Raw genomic sequence first — 15,826 nt, 5'->3', positions numbered from 1 at the left:
ATCTCTGTGTCTCTCTCCAGACTCTGCGGGCAGTCTGGGACAGGTTTGGCATCTCTTCCTTGCTTGGAGGTTTTGCTTGTTTTAATTTAAAGGACTTCCCAACATTTGGGAAAGATCGAGAAATCCTGTTGGGAATCCTCGGAAGAACTCCTTTGAAGTTCTTAGATATTACCCGTTCCGCTGAAGATCTGTAGGGATCATTATCGGGATCGGCGGGTTTTTGTCCCGTTTACGATCTTACCATATTTTGAATGCATAACAAAACAAGATTTGCAAAGATAGACATCAGAGGGTTATCTCTGAGTAATAGGGTTATGGTAAATAGCTAATTTTAATGTCTGTGAGATTCAAGTCATAGTTTGTGATTTTTAGTAAGGGAGAATAATTTTTGAGAGTGGAAAGACAGTGTTTTTGTTTGTTTTTTGTTCTTTTTCAGCTATTTATCACCTTGATTCAGGAGAATATATTTTTTAGTTTAGTGGTTGAATTTGTTTTAGAGAAATATGAAGGCATTTCAGCTGTGTGCTTATCCTAGTGTCTAAAGAAATATTTTCAAGGGTCCTAAATCTTGAGTTTTTGTTTTTAACCCAGGTTAAGCTTTTCTAGCAAGGAGTCTATGTTTTAGTCAATCAGCCACTTACGTCGGACTTTCCTAGAAGCTAATCCTTGTTAGGTTTAGCATATAAAAGAAAAACGAGAAGCTCAAATTTAGTAACAACTCTTTAAATACATGGAGGACAGACAGTATGTTTTTGAAAAAAAAAAAAAACCTTGATTTTTGTGGCGTAAGTGATAGAAGCACTGTGATAGAAGGTAAGCTTCTAGACATTGGACACCGTTTAGGTAAACATTCATATTTGTTACTTGGAAGATCAATAGCAATAATCAACAAATAGAAAATGCCATTGTGTTTCAAATCATTTGGCTTTCTTGCAGGAAACAGTGCCACCTAAATTGTTTGATCCGGTGAATCTGCAAGGAAAGGTCTCCGAGGCCCCCATCTGCTGACTGCATGACAAACCCTAAAGGAAATGCCAGTCGTGATGGCCCGGGACCTGGAGGAAACAGCATCGTCCTCAGAGGATGAGGAGGTGGTAAGCCAAGAGTAAGTAAGAGCGAGCCTGGTTTTGACCCTTTGCCTTTAGGGTGGAAAATAATTCTCTTTTACTTATACCTTCTTTTATGCAGTCCTTCCTTTGGTATAGTTTGACTCTGGCTTTAGTATTTATCCACAATCTAATCCAAGATTTTATGAATTGGTCACCATTGGCTATCTGAAATGAGAGGAGGCTCTAGATATTGCTTTTTGTGAACTCTTGTTTGGAGCTCCTAACATAGGAGACTTTTAAATTTGTAGATATTCAAGCAAAGGAGGTCTCCAAACTCTGTGAGATAGGTTATGTTATATTCTCAAAAGCCTTTACAATGATAGAATGATCGTATATAGAGAGGTCAAGTAATGTACCAGAGTAACTGTGGGACAGTACATTAGAATTCTGTAACCTGTGCTGTGCCATTGAACCACATTGCTTTCCTGAGTTGTTCTAGGTAGAGTCTAGCTTCTTGATAGCTGGATTCTCATAACAATAAAAATGAATGATGATAAGTGCAGCTTATCATTTAGCATAGACGATTGTAAGGGCCTTAACTGATGTGTCTCATTTAATCTGAAGATGTTATTATTCCCACTTTAGTAAGCTTAGCCTCACAAAGATCAAAGAACTTTTTCAGGGACTCAGAGAGAGTAAGGGATGGTTTGAGATTCAGACCGAGTTTTTGTGGATTTTGAGGTACTTTGCTATTTTGCCTCCGTTAGCATTATTACTTGACACAAAGAGAGAGTCTGACTTAGAGTTAAGATTAGTTTCTAAGATTCTCTGTGAGTCCTTTTGGATATGTGTGTGCTATGTAACCTGAAAAGTTGGGATAATACCTCCAAGGCTGTTTTGTAGGGGAATGGTAGGGGCCAAATAGAATGATATGTATGAAATTACTTTTTAAATGATGAAGTGCTATATAAATGTTAAGGCATTATTCTTACTGGCTTTAATTTTGAATTTAAAGTGCATTTCTTATTATAAAGTAGAAGATAACATTATTTGATGTAACTAGAAAAAATTATTGAATCATTCATAAAGCTTTGGGAAGGGTTTCTCATCACTGTTAGGTCATGGAAAAGAAAAGAGATTTGACGTTATATTTGGGTCAGTCTTATTTGGGATAATTAAATGGATAATTCCCTCTGGTCACTTTATGTTCTTGTGACTTTTTGCTTTCTGTGTGCTGCCTCTTACCTAGTTTATAAAATTTTTAACTTCTGCAAGCTTCAGTCTAATTTCAAGATCATTCTTTTACTTCATGACTGTTTCTTTTATTAGTGGGCTTATGAGTTGGGTCTGATGAGTATTAGGGTGAACTCTATGAAATTGCTGTTTTGGTAAATTAAAACTAGTCAAATACTGACAATTTCAGATTTTCAACCTAATATTGTAGTGGGTACTTGGTAAATACTTTCCACCTGAGTGACCAACAGAACAAATAAATAAATGGAAGTTTTATGCTGTAGATCATCTTAGAGCAGGGGTTCTTAAGTTTTTTTATGCCATGTATTCCTTATCAGAATAATATTTTTAGGTGCTTAAAATATATATCATTGCAGATAATACCAATTACATTGAAATACAGTTATTAAAATTAAAAAAACCCCAACTTGTGATATAGTAATATGTGCTTTTTAATTAATGCATTAAACAACAAGATTAATCATTTAAAACATGGGAAAGTTAAATTTTACTTTCTAAAGACAGCATGAAGATTGTTTTTGCTCGTTTGCATAAGCTCATCACCCTGTGGGGTAATCTTTTTCTTTTTTTTAAGATTTATATATCCATTTTAGAGAAGGGGGGGTGGAGGGAGAGGGAGAGTGAGTCTCCAGCAGATTCTGTGCTGAGTGGGGAGCCTGACTCGGGGCTCGATCTCCATCCCGAGACCACAACTTGAGCTGGAACCAAGAGTCGAACACTCTGTGCCACCCAGGCGCCCCAACCCTGTGGGTGTAGTCTTTGATTAGCACTTATAAGGGGGGAATATTGGGAAGCATCGTCGGTGTCTGGACCACCGCTGTGACGTGTCACCATTTGGCATCTGAATGATTGGGAGGACAGCTGCCAAGTCGTTGTGCAGCCTCATCATGCCAGATGAGGAAGGCACAGGTGATTGTGTGGCAAGTTTAACAAGTACCATAACTTAGAAGTCGTGGTAAATGTAAATGATATTTTGAGATATCTGCAACAACTGTAATATGGTATTAAAAATATAATTTCAGGGGTGCCTGGGTGGTGCAGTTGTTAAGCGTCTGCCTTCGGCTCAGGGCGTGATCCCAGCGTTCTGGGATCGAGCCCCACATCAGGCTCTTCCACTAGGAGCCTTCTTCTTCCTCTCCCACTCCCCCTGCTTGTGTTCCCTCTCTAGCTGCTGTCTCTGTCAAAGAAATAAATAAATAAAAATCTTTAAAAAAAAAATAATTTCAGACAATCTCAAAGGCACGGATAATGCTTTGTTGCCTATATTCATAATTGAGAAATGGCTAAATTTCTACTAGAAGTTAGTGAGCATACAGGTGTAATTCCCTACCCCAATCCAGACTCATGGATTTTTTGCTCTTCCTCCTTTCAGATTCCTGTTGACTTTTGACTGTTAACGTTCCATCGGTTCGTGTCTTGTCTATCAGACACTTATTATATACATTAGGAATCTTATGTCAATCTTATTTACGCTTGGAGTAATATGCTTACATTTTTAAGGTTCTGGAAGTTGTAAGTCCTTAAATTATCTAAGGATGTTGATGTGATCCAAAGATGTATATCCATGGACATCTGCTAGATCTGCTGAGATCCCAACGCTGTATTAAAGTGTTAACACCTGGCAATCCTGGACGTTAGGGCTAGAAACTGTCCAGGAAATCCTTGTTTTGCATGGCATTATTTCAGATACTAAACTTAAAGGGGATTTTTTTCTATATTTTGCGAGCGGATCCCAAATAAAAATTTATATGTAGATTGTGGAAGGATTTGATATAAGGTTTCTTCAGGCACTAAAAAGATAATTTCAGTTACTATCATAAAAGCCAGCCTTTTAGCAGTTCATAAACATATACATGGGGGTTAAAAATGTCTTCAACAAATGATTATACAGTGAGCACTACAGGAGTTCAGAGACAGAAGGCATCACTGTGGGCTGGAGGAGCTGGGCGAAGGCTCCATGGGGGTGGTGAGATGTCCTGGGCCTAAGTGTGGGATCAGATGGATGGAAGTGGGGAAGTCCTTTCCAGCAGGGGCATTGGTATGAATTAGGCCTCAAAGCTTTGAGTTATGTAGGCTAGGTCCCAGGAGTGAATAATACATATGCCTCATGTAATTGCTTCTTAAGAACCAAAATGTTGTTAGGCTTTCAATAAAGTAAACCTTGAAACTGTTCTTCTTCGGTAGTTAAGCATCCAAGCCTTATGTTCGTTCATGCCCATAAGAGCATATTTTCTTAATATATGCCAGTTTCCGGTGTGAATGAAAATTTTAAGTCCCAATTTTCAGGGGTGCCTGGGTGGCTCAGTTGTTAAGCGTCTGCCTCCGGTTCTGGTCATGATCCCCGAGTCCAGGGATCGAGCCCCGCATCGGGCTCCCTGCTCCACGGGGAGCCTGCTTCTCCCTCTCCCACTCCCCTTGCTTGTGTTCCCTCTCTCTCGCTGCCTCTCTGTCTGTCAAATAAATAAATAAAATCTTTAAACAATAAAGTCCCAATTTTCAGTTTTCTCACCATTTGAATCTTTTGCCTTTAGCACCACCTGGTGGGAGCATGCTTTTATTGACAACGTAGCATCTTGCCATAAGTGTGTTTTAGTTGACCATACTGAATTCATAATGTTTCTACCACCTCTTTTATCTTTTTATAGGTTGTAAGTGGAAGGATTTCTCTTGACAAGGATTTGGCTTCCCACAAATAGCATAGCTAGGGCCTTGGCTCTTTTCAGCCGTATAGCTATTTATTGTGTTCCTGACCCTTGTCAGGCGTTTTAACTTATAGCAGTAATCCATTGTTCGTAAGTGGGAAGGCACAGTGGTGCCAGTTTGTAGCTAGTGCTAGATTGACAAGGAGCTTGGGATAATTTCCAGAGTTTCTGTCCAAGACTGCAGTTCAGGCTGCCTATTTTTTCTCTATCCTGTGACTTAGAAATATAGTGGAAAAATTATAGTTGGAAGAGATCCTAGGAATCATCTGGCCCCCTGCCCACATTTTACAGGTGTTTAAGATTAAAAAGCAAGCAAACCACACACACACACACAAAAATCCTTCTTGCTAAAAAGTGCCCCTGATAAATACCTTTTCTCACAAATGGGCACTATTACCCAAGTCAAAAAGCAGGAACAGTAGTAAGCATCCACATTCCAGTTCTAGAAAACAGGAAATGAACTAGGTATGGTGTTCTTTGCTTTTCCTTACTAAAACACTTTGGCAGTTCATACCAAGTCTCAAGGCTGCCTCACTTCTCAGATTGGTAGCCTGGCAGCCTGTGCATTCAAAACAGGGATCTTTTTAAACTTGGGTTGGGAGGGTCTGACTTGGCCTTGAGATTTGTAGTATGACTTTTTTTTAAAGTATAATTCTTTTTTTTCTTTTTAAAGATATTATTTATTTGCCAGAGAGAGAGAGAGAGAGTAAGCATGCCCAAGCAGGGCGAGCAGCAGGCAGAGGGAGAAACAGGCTTCCTGCTGAGCAAGGTGCCGGATGTGAGAGTCAATCCCAGGACTCTGGGATCATGACCTGAGCCTAAGGCAGATGCTTAATCATCAGAGCCACCCAGTTGTCCCTAGTATGACCTTTTTTAAGGGATGTGGTCATGTGAGTTTTTGAGAGCAGCCCAAATTTTGGCTGAATGGATCTTATTCTGTTTAAGGAATTGATTAGTGCAGGTTCCCAAAGGGTTGAATTTAAGGTGTTCTGCATACAAAACATCACTGAAGTGTGATCAGGGAGATGGAAGGGTGGAAAGANNGAAGGCAGGCGTTTGGGTTCAGATACCTGTTCCCTCACTTAACCAGCTACATGACCTTGAGCAAATCACGTATCCTCTCTGAGACACCTTTTTTTCAGTTCATGGTGTGCGGGCAAGAGGACTAAGTGAGATAACATGCGAAAGCTTTTACTTTAATTCCTGGCACATAGTAGGGACTCTGGTCATTTCTTTACCTTCTAACTCCCTGGCAGTAAGGAGGTTGAAGATTTTCCTTATCTGTCAGTAAATACACATCTATCTAAGATTGATTAAACAGAGATTTCCTGAGGATAGGGTAAGAGAGTAAAAGTCAGAGATCCTTTTCTGGAGAAAAATATTGTTCCATTTAGTATAGGCTTGGTTTACAATATGTGGTTTTAACTGGAGCGCTTGTATTAATTTTGGGTTCCTAGCTCCGAATCTTAGGATGGGTTATCAAATTGGCTTAAAAAGGGACTATAGGGTGTAAAAGGGCAAGTGATTGTGAATGCTGTATATTAGTTAGGACTCTTTATGTATGCTAGGGATTAAAACATAATTTGTCCTAAATAATAAAAGGAATTTTTAAATTTTATCTTAAAGATTTTTTTCCCCACCGTCCCCCATAAAGGGACTTTATGAACTCATATTTAGCAACGACTGGATTCTGCAACTCCACATTTGCCTCTCAGGATCTCATTTTTCTCATTCTTCTGGTGGGGTTCCCACTGAGTTCCTCGTTCACCTGCAGCTCCAGGCTTTCCTTTCAAGGTCACAAAATGACAGTTGTATTTACGTACCTCATTCTCTTACACCACCCAGGAGAAGAGACCTTCTCTCCCGTCGCTGCCATAGGAGAGAAAGAAAGCTCCTCTTTTTCAGAGGGTCTCACAACATATCTTCTGACACTCACTGGCTACAGTTGGTTTGTGTGCTCATTCCTGATCCACTAACGAGAGCTGAGGGGTGGAAGGCCCCGACTGGCTGTGGCCAATCAAAGCCTGTCCCTGGAGCAGGGACGCAGTTCATCTTAACTAGACCCCATGGCTAAGAATGGGAGCTGAATGGTTTCCCATAGGACATTTGGGATTCTTGTTCCAGGAGGAGGGAAAATTGCCAAGCAGCAAACCACAATGATCTGCTTCAGTCATTAATTCAGATTTTGAGCTGTCAATTAATAAAAGCCTTCTGTTACGGCTGTAGGGATCATCCGTGTATCATGTGGACTGGAGGCTGCAGGAGAATTCCAGTTTTGGTGTTCCATGCTGAGGCTATTCTGACAAAGGACAACAATATTCGAGTAATTGGAGGTAGGTATGGCTTCCCCCACGGCGGGCAGGGTGGGCATGGCCCCAGGAACCTCGTCTTACAGAAGTTGATATCACATGTAAATAGGAAAAGGGCCTTGGCCATGAGAAAAAAAATCTCATGATTTTTTTTTTTTATACTTCAGGATTATTTGGAATTTCTTAAGTTTTCTGCATCTTAAATTGCCTTCCTTCTGTGAGTTTTTTCCCTCAGAATTATGTGTATATGTGTTACTGTTATTTTTTGTGGTAAAAGACACAAAACAAAATGTACCCTTTTAAACATTTTAGAGCATACACTTCAGTGGCATTTAGTGCAGTCACGGTGTTGTACGACCCACACCATGTCTAGTTGCAGAACATTTTCATCATCCTCAAGTGTACCCCATTTCCATTAAGCGGTCACTCCCGGTGACCCCTTACCCCAGTTCGTAGTAACTGCTCATCTACTTTCTCTCTTCTGATTTGCCTATTCTGGGTACTTCATACAAATGTACTCGTACAATGTGTAGTCTTTTGTGTCTGGCTTTTTCCACTTAGCATAATGTTTTCAGGGTTCATCCATGTTGTAGCATGCGTCAGTACTTTGTTCCTTTTCACGGAGGGCTGTATTTTGCTTATCCATTCATTTGTTGATGGATTAGTTGGTGGTTGTTTCCACCTTTTGGCTCTTGTGAATAGTGCTGCTCTGAAGATTTACGTACAGGTTTTTGTTTGAACACCTGTATTTAATTCTTTTGGGTCTATACCTAGGAATGGGATTGCTGGGTCTTAGGGTAATTCTGTGTTTAACTTGTTAGAGAGCTGCCAAAGGATATTCCATAGTGACTGCCCAATTCTACATTCCCACGAACAATGTAGGAGAGTTCCATTTTCTGCACATCCTCCCTGACATTTGTTATTTTCTGTTCTTTAGATTATAGCTCTCCTGGGTATGTGAACTGGTAGCTTATTGTGGTTTTGATGTTCGTTTCCCTGATGACTAATGACCTTGAGCATCTTTTCATGTGCTTCTTGGTCATTTGTATATCTTCTTTAGAGAAATGTCTATTCAGAGCCTTTGCCTGGTTTTTTGTGTGTTTGTTTTTTGTTTTTTTTAAATAAGCTCCACACCCAGTGTGGAGCCCAGTGAGGGTTTGAACTCATGATCCTGAGATCAAGGCCTGAGTGAGCTGAGATCAAGAGTCAGACGCTTAACCAGCTGAGCCACCAGGCACCCTGCTTTGCCTTTTGAATTGGGTTGCTTGACTTTTTGTTCTTGAGTTAGAAGAGTTCTTTATGCATTCTAGATACTAAACCCTCATCAGATATATGATTTCCAAATTCTTTTTCCTATTTTCTGATTTGTCTTTTTATTCTCCTGATAGTGTTCTCTCCTGAGCAAAAGTTTTTCATTTTGATGACATGCAGTTTATTTCTTTCATTGCTTATGCTTTTGGTGTCATATCTAAGGAACCATTGCCTAATCCAAGGTCATAATCCCTATGCTTTCTGCTAAGAGTTTTATAGGTTAAGTGCTTACATTTAGAGCTAAATGGTCTTTGATCCATTTTGAGTTAACTTTTTAATATAATGTGAGATATGGGTCCACCTTCATTCTTTTGCATGTGAATATCCAGCTGTCCCAGTGTGATTAGTTGAAAAGAATATTCTTTCCCTACTGAATGGTCTTGGCACTGTCACTGGAAATCAGTTGACTTGGATGTATGGGTTTATTTCTAGACTCTTAATATTCCATTTACCTTTATACCAGTGCCACATTGTTTATGATTACTCTGCCTTTGTACTAAGTGTTAAAATTGGGTTGGGTTGTTGAGTCCTTTAACTTTACTCTCCTTTTTCAAGATTTTTTGGCTATTCAGGATCCCTTGCAATTCCGTATGAATTTTAGGATCAGCTTTTCCTTTTGTGCAAAAAGGCTGTTGGGCTTGTGATGGGAGCATATTACCGTCTTAGTATTAAGTCTTCCAGTCTGTAAACATGGGATGTCTTGTCATTTATTTGGGTCATCTTTGATTTCTTTAGCAATGTTTTGTAGTTTTCAGTGTATAAGTTTTAGAGTTCCTTGGTTAACTCTATTCCTAATTATTTTATTCTCTTTAATGCTATCATAAATGGAATTGTTTTTTCAACTTCATTTTTGGGTTGTTCATTGCCAGTGTGCAGAAATACAACTGATTTTTGTATGTTGATCTTGGATCCTGAAATCTTGCTGAACTCATTTATTAGCTCTGATAGTTTGTGTGTGTGTGTTCTTTAGCACTGTCTGTGTCTAAGATCATGTCATCTGCACGTAGAGATTTTACTGCTTCCTTTCCAACCTGGATGCCTTTTATTTTTTTTCTTACCTAATTGCTCTGGCTAGAACTTCCAGTACAATATCAAACAGAAGTGGTAAAAATGGGCAACTTTTTCTTTCCTGTTTCTGATCTTAGGGGAAAAGCTTTCAGTCTTTTACTGTTCAGTATGATGTGAGCTGTGGGTTTTTCATGAATGCCCTTTATCATGTTTAGTAAGTTTCTATTCCTTTGTTTTTTTTGTTTTTGTTTTTGTTTTGTTTTGGTTTTTTTTTTTAAAGATTTTATTTATTTATTCGACAGAGATGGAGACAGCCAGCGAGAGAGGGAACACAAGCAGGGGGAGTGGGAGAGGAAGAAGCAGGCTCATAGCAGAGAACCTGATGTGGGGCTCGATCCCATAACGCCGGAATCACGCCCTGAGCCGAAGGCAGATGCTTAACCGCTGTGCCACCCAGGCGCCCCTTTCTTGTTTTTTTTTTTATCATGCAAGGGTGTTGGATTTTGTTAAATGCTTTGTCTGCATTAGTTGAGAGTTTTTTTTCCTTCATCCTATTAATGTGGTGTATTACATTGATTGACTTGTATGTTGAATCATACTTGCATTCCTGAGATAAAGCCCACTTGGTCATGGTATAATCCTTTTAATATGCTGCTTGATTTGGTTTGCTGTTATTTTGTTGAGGGTATTTGCATCTGTACTCATAAGGGATTTTGATCTGTAGTTTTCTTGTGATATCTTTATCTGGATTTGGTATCAGAGTAATGCTGGCCTCGTATAATGTATTCCCCCCTCTTCTTTGGAAGACTTTGAGAAGGATTGCTGTTAATTCTTTAACTGTTTGATAGAATTCACCAGTGAATCTATGTAGTCTGGGCTGTTCTTTATTGGGAGGTTTTTGATTACTGATTCAACCTCTACTTGTTATAGGTCTATTCATGTTTTGTATTGATGCAGTTTTGGTAGTTTGTGTGTTTTTAGTTTTTGGCCATTTAGTTTATCTAATTTGTTGGCATATAATTATTCTTAGTATTCTTTTATTTATTTGTTTTTCATAGTTTTCTTATGTAATCCTTTTTATTTCTGTAAGGTCAGTAGTAATGTCCTCATTTCATTTCTGATTTTAGTAATTTGAATCTTTTCTCTTTTGTTCTTAGTCAGTCTAACTAAAAGTTTGTCAATTTTGATCATTTTAAAGAGCCAACTTTTAATTTTGCTTATGTTCTCTATTTTTGTATTCTCAATTTCATTTATTTCTACTCTTCTTTGATATTAAGCAGTGCTCTGAATTCTGGGGTTAGCCTGTAGCTATCTTTAGAGGTTACAGTACCGTGGATCTGAACTGATGTGTGATAGAGTGGAAAGAGTCTATACATGGGTTCTCAGTCATTGGTTCAAATCCCAGCTTTGGCATTTACTAGCTGTGAGTATGGGGCAAATCACTTAAACTCTCTCAACCTGTCTTAGTCTTTGGTGGAGATAATAGCTACCTTGCAGGCATTGTAAGAATTAATGAGATCATTTAATATTTGGCACATTAGTAGGCACTCAAAATTTGTGCTGTTTACTCTACTGGTTGAATAGGATCTGTTCTACTTTGAAATGACTTTAAGGTCTGTTCTTACCCCATAATAAGCCAGGAGTTCAGAGGACAGCGAACACCTGCTTCTGGGATTTGCATCCTCCCTCCCCAAGGGTCCTGTTCTAATCCCTTCATCAAGTTGCTAGGTTACCACTTAAAGGGATATGGTTCATTTGTGTTCTCTGAATTTGGAGGAACTGGAGATTTGCTAACATTTGCAAAGAAACTCCCTCTCAGCATGATTGGAGTCAAAACATCAAAGGTGGGTAAAAACAACAGAAGTAAATAATCTCCCCCAAACATACTTCTTTTGGTCTCCTTGTCACGTAAATGAATCTCTGTATTCTATGGCAATAAGCAGACTTTTCTTTTTTAGAGTACCTAACATTTAACATTTACTGGAAATTAGTATCCATCAGTGTTGTCATCCTGTTGTTTAAGTGGTCCCTGTGTTTTTAGAACTTAAATGTCTTTTCCACCCCGTACACATTCTTGTGATTAAAGAAAAAGCCACTGAACTTTTTTCTCAAACTTTGTTTTTGAATTTTCTGTGCCTTTCCGATTCTTTAAGGTTTCACAATTTTCTAAACCCTCCTTTATGAAAAGAACAATTTTTAAAAAAGATTTACTTATTTATTTTAGAGAGAGAGAGTGCAAACAGGGGGAGGGGCAGAGGGAGAGAGAGAATCTCCAGCAGACTCCCACTGAGCACAGAGTCTGACATGGGGCTCTATCCCAGGACCCTGAGATCATGACCTGAGCTGGAGTCAGATGCTTAACCAACTGAGCCATCCAGGTGCCCCTGAAAAGAACAATTAGAATGAGTGTTTCTAGTTGCTGCCTCAGAGTTCTGAATTGTTAAATACTCTGGGTCTTTATTTTTTCCTCCTCTCTTAAATAGCTGACATAGATCTGCTCAGATCATAATCCTGTGTTTAAATCCCCTTGAGAAGTGTTTCTGGGGCATTAGTTATCTTCCGCAGATCTTAGAGTGTTAGATGCCGGCCTTGTTTTTTCTGTTATCTGTTAAATGTTTCATCGAATTTACTATTAATATTTTTGGTACAGTATGATTTCATATGCTTTATTTGTGAAATATTCCAGAAATTTTTTTTCCCTTACTATCTCCATGTTTTTTTCAAAGTTGCATATACTTTGAACATGTAAATGGGATTGCATTTTATTTTATTTTATTTTTTTAAAGATTTTATTTATTTATTTGACAGAGATAGAGACAGCCAGCAAGAGAGGGAACACAAGCAGGGGGAGTGGGAGAGGAAGAAGCAGGTTCATAGCGGAGGCGCCTGATGTGGGGCTCGATCCCACAACGCCGGGATCACGCCCTGAGCCGAAGGCAGATGCTTAACCACTGTGCCACCCAGGTGCCCCCGGGATTGCATTTTAGAGACGAGAGATTTTCAGTTTAAGGTAATCTGTTCCTAGAAAGAAACATCATTTTATAATTTGCCCTAAATGTGTCAGCTTCATAAATTTGCATTTGTGTAGGCTAGTACTGTCCAACAGAAATATGATACAACCCAGATATGTAAGTTTTCCAGTGGCCTTACTAAAAAAAAAGTAAATAGAAATAGGGAGCGCCTGGTGGCTCAGTCAGTTAAGCGTCTGCCTTTGGCTCAGGTCATGATCCCAGGGTCCTGGGATTGAGTCCTGCATCCGGCTCCTTGCTCAGCAGGGAGCCTCCTTCTCCCTCTTTCTGCCTCTCCCCCTGCTTGTACTCTCTCTCTCTGACCAATAAATAAAATCTTAAAAAAAAAAAAGAAATAGGTGAAATTCGTTTTAATAATATACTTTATTTAATCCGAAATATCACTTCCACATTTACCGAATATAGAAAAAGTTCATCAAGATATTTGACATCTAGGCACGCCTGGGTGGCTCAGTTAAGCGTCTGCCTTTGGCTCAGGTCATGATCCCAGAGTCCTGGGATTGAGCCCCACATAGGGCTCCCTGCTCAGTGGGGAGTCTGCTTCTCCTCTCCCTCTGCCCTTCTCCCCCACCGCGCTCTCGCTCTTGCTCTGTCTCTCTCTCAAATAAATAAAATTTTAAAAGAAAAGATATTTGACATCTAGTATATATTTTACACTGTAAGTGTAAAATCTCAGTGTGGCACAAAATTTTCATCAGAAGTTTTTAATCTGTATTTAGATTTTACAGGCATTATCATTGAAAAAGTAAATTCATATGTTCAGGTTGTTCCAAGCAAGTTTTCCAATAACTGAATCAAGTGTCAGTTTTCAAATTTAAATTTAAATTAATAAAGTTAAAATAAAATTAAAAATTCATTTCCTTGGTCATACTGGTTACCTTTCTTTCTTTTTTCCTTTCCTTTCCTTTCCTTTCCTTTCCTTTCCTTTCCTTTCCTTTCCTTTCCTTTCCTTTCCTTTCCTTTCCTTTCCTTTCCCTTCCTTTCCTTCTCAGAGTAGGAGAGAGAGAGAGGAAGGCAGGGAGGGAAGGACAGAGGGAAAATCTCAGGTAGCCTCCATGCCCAGCACTGAGCCCCATGCAGGGCTGATCTGACGACCCTGAGATCATGATACGAGCCAGAATCAAGAGTCACACGCTTAACCGACTGAGCCACCCAGGCACCCCACACTAGTTACTTTTCAGGTGCTGGGTCGTTATACGTGGCTAACGACTACCATATTCAACAGTACAGGTATACACCTCATTTTCTGACAGGAAGGCCAAGCTACACTGTGTTGCCATTGAAAGGGTTATTCTTATATTCTAAAAGTAAAAAAAAAATGACCGTTTTATCTTCATTCTAGTTTCTCAGGCTATTTTTGTCCAAACCTCTTAGGGCATGTCATCACTCCCTAGGTGCTTCTATGCTGACAGGTTATTGGTTCCTTGTTTTAATTTGCTGCTGCCAGTCCTGGAATTTACCAGGAGTCCTAGCACTTTAGGTTGCCTTCTGACGAACATGTGGGTGGTTGGAGAAGAGGAAATTCTTAGTGTCATGGTGGAGTCGAGGCAGTGCATGTTCAGAAGCTCACATAGCAGATGTCTGGCACTTTGCTAGTAGGACCAATACCATGCCCTGCTTCTTGTTTTTATATGGAAGGAAATATGGATAAGGTGGTTATTTCTTGGACAGTGGGACTGGTTCAGTTTATAGTTGCAAGCTTCCATTTGACTCTTGCCATGGGAGCAGAGCCCAGGGCTGCCAGGTCTTTCAAGTGAAGCCCAGAAATGGAGATTTTTATATGAATTCTTGCAATTTTAAAAGATTAGCGACTAATTCAGTTTTATGCTTAAAACACCACAAAGAATGAACAAACCATGTCTGCAGGCTGGATTTGGCCCTTGGGTCACCAGTTTATAACTGGTAATCAGCATTATTGGATGCAGGGCTGTTGGATGCAGAACATGAATGTGAGTTAAAATCCCCAGCAATCACACTTGCTTTATGTCAGTCCACCCTGCCTTTCTTGAACTCCCCTTTTGGAACATGTGCAATGGATCAGAGTTGGGTTGTAGTTAGTTGGTGCGGATTAGAAGTAGTTGGTCACCACTTACTACTTACACACTGTGAGAATTGGGTCACTGAGTGCGGTGATAATCGCATTTTTCTTCTATGTTAGGCAAAGTAGGAGAAAGTATTAATAGCATTTGTACTTTTAAATTTGCTATATAATGCATAATTTACATATGATGCTATGTATTAATAGCTATTTTACCATATATTTACCTTTTTTTTTTTTTTTTACCATTTTTGCTATTTAAAAAATTTTTTTACTATGAGCACTGGGTGTTATATGCAACTGATGAATCATTGAACACTATATCTGAAACTAATGATGTACTATATGTTGACTAATTGAATTTAAATAAAAAAAAAGAAAAAAACGTTTACTATGTAGCAGCAAGTGTTCTAAAAGTTTTACAGGTATTAACTGATGTAGTGCTTACAACTATCCCATGAGGTAAGTACCTTTATTATCAACCCCATTTAACAAGTGGGGAAATTGACCATAGAGAAATAATTTATTCACAATTACAGGCGGGAAGTGGTAGAACCAGAATTTGAGCCCTTGGCAGTTCCACTCCAAAGGCATCCTCTTTCTCTTATCATTTCCCCTTCCTCCCCAGTCCCCAGCTAATCATTCTCTGTTTTTCTGCATGCCTTAGTGACTCCCTTCCCCATGGCCTGGCACTGTGAGGTGAGCCTTGCAGAACAGGTGTGGAATCAGGCACACTTCTTGTCTCCAGCATGGATGATGTTTTGGCTTTTGCATGTGCGGAAATGGAGATGTCGGTGATCACAGTTATCATAATGAAGACACCTGATTTTCTTTCACTTTTTTTTTTTTTAAAGATTTTATTTCTTTGATGGAGAGAGACACAGCGAGAGAGGAAACACAAGCAGGGGGAGTGGGAGAGGGAGAAGTAGGCTTCCCGCTGAGCAGGGAGCCCGATGCGGGGCTCGATCTCAGGACCCTGGGATCATGACCTGAGCCGAAGGCAGACGCTTAACGACTGAGCCACCTGGGCGCCCCTTCTTTCACTTTCTAAACATTTAATCTAAAAAAATTAAAAACCTTTTGACAAACTATACGAATAGTACATTCGTTTGAATGGATGTATACT

At 39.4% G+C, this 15,826-nt stretch overlaps 1 protein-coding gene across 15 annotated transcripts in view; it reads left to right on the top strand.

Annotated features, from left to right (window-relative positions):
• Positions 1–15,826, top strand: part of TTLL5 (tubulin tyrosine ligase like 5) — a 278,708-nt gene that overhangs the window by 1,858 nt on the left and 261,024 nt on the right. For all 15 annotated transcript variants that reach the window (XM_040641619.1, XM_040641627.1, XM_040641626.1 and 12 more), the window contains exons 2-3: positions 937–1,105; positions 7,232–7,338. In XM_040641619.1, coding sequence (XP_040497553.1) covers positions 1,032–1,105; positions 7,232–7,338 — 181 coding nt within the window. In that variant the 5' untranslated portion in view covers positions 937–1,031. The remainder of the gene's footprint in view (positions 1–936; positions 1,106–7,231; positions 7,339–15,826) is intronic.

The sequence above is a fragment of the Ursus maritimus genome, unplaced genomic scaffold (assembly GCF_017311325.1).
Source record: "Ursus maritimus isolate PB19 unplaced genomic scaffold, ASM1731132v1 scaffold_25, whole genome shotgun sequence".
In the NCBI taxonomy this organism is placed as follows: Eukaryota; Metazoa; Chordata; class Mammalia; order Carnivora; family Ursidae; genus Ursus; species Ursus maritimus.
This window is presented reverse-complemented; position numbering and strand designations above follow the sequence as displayed.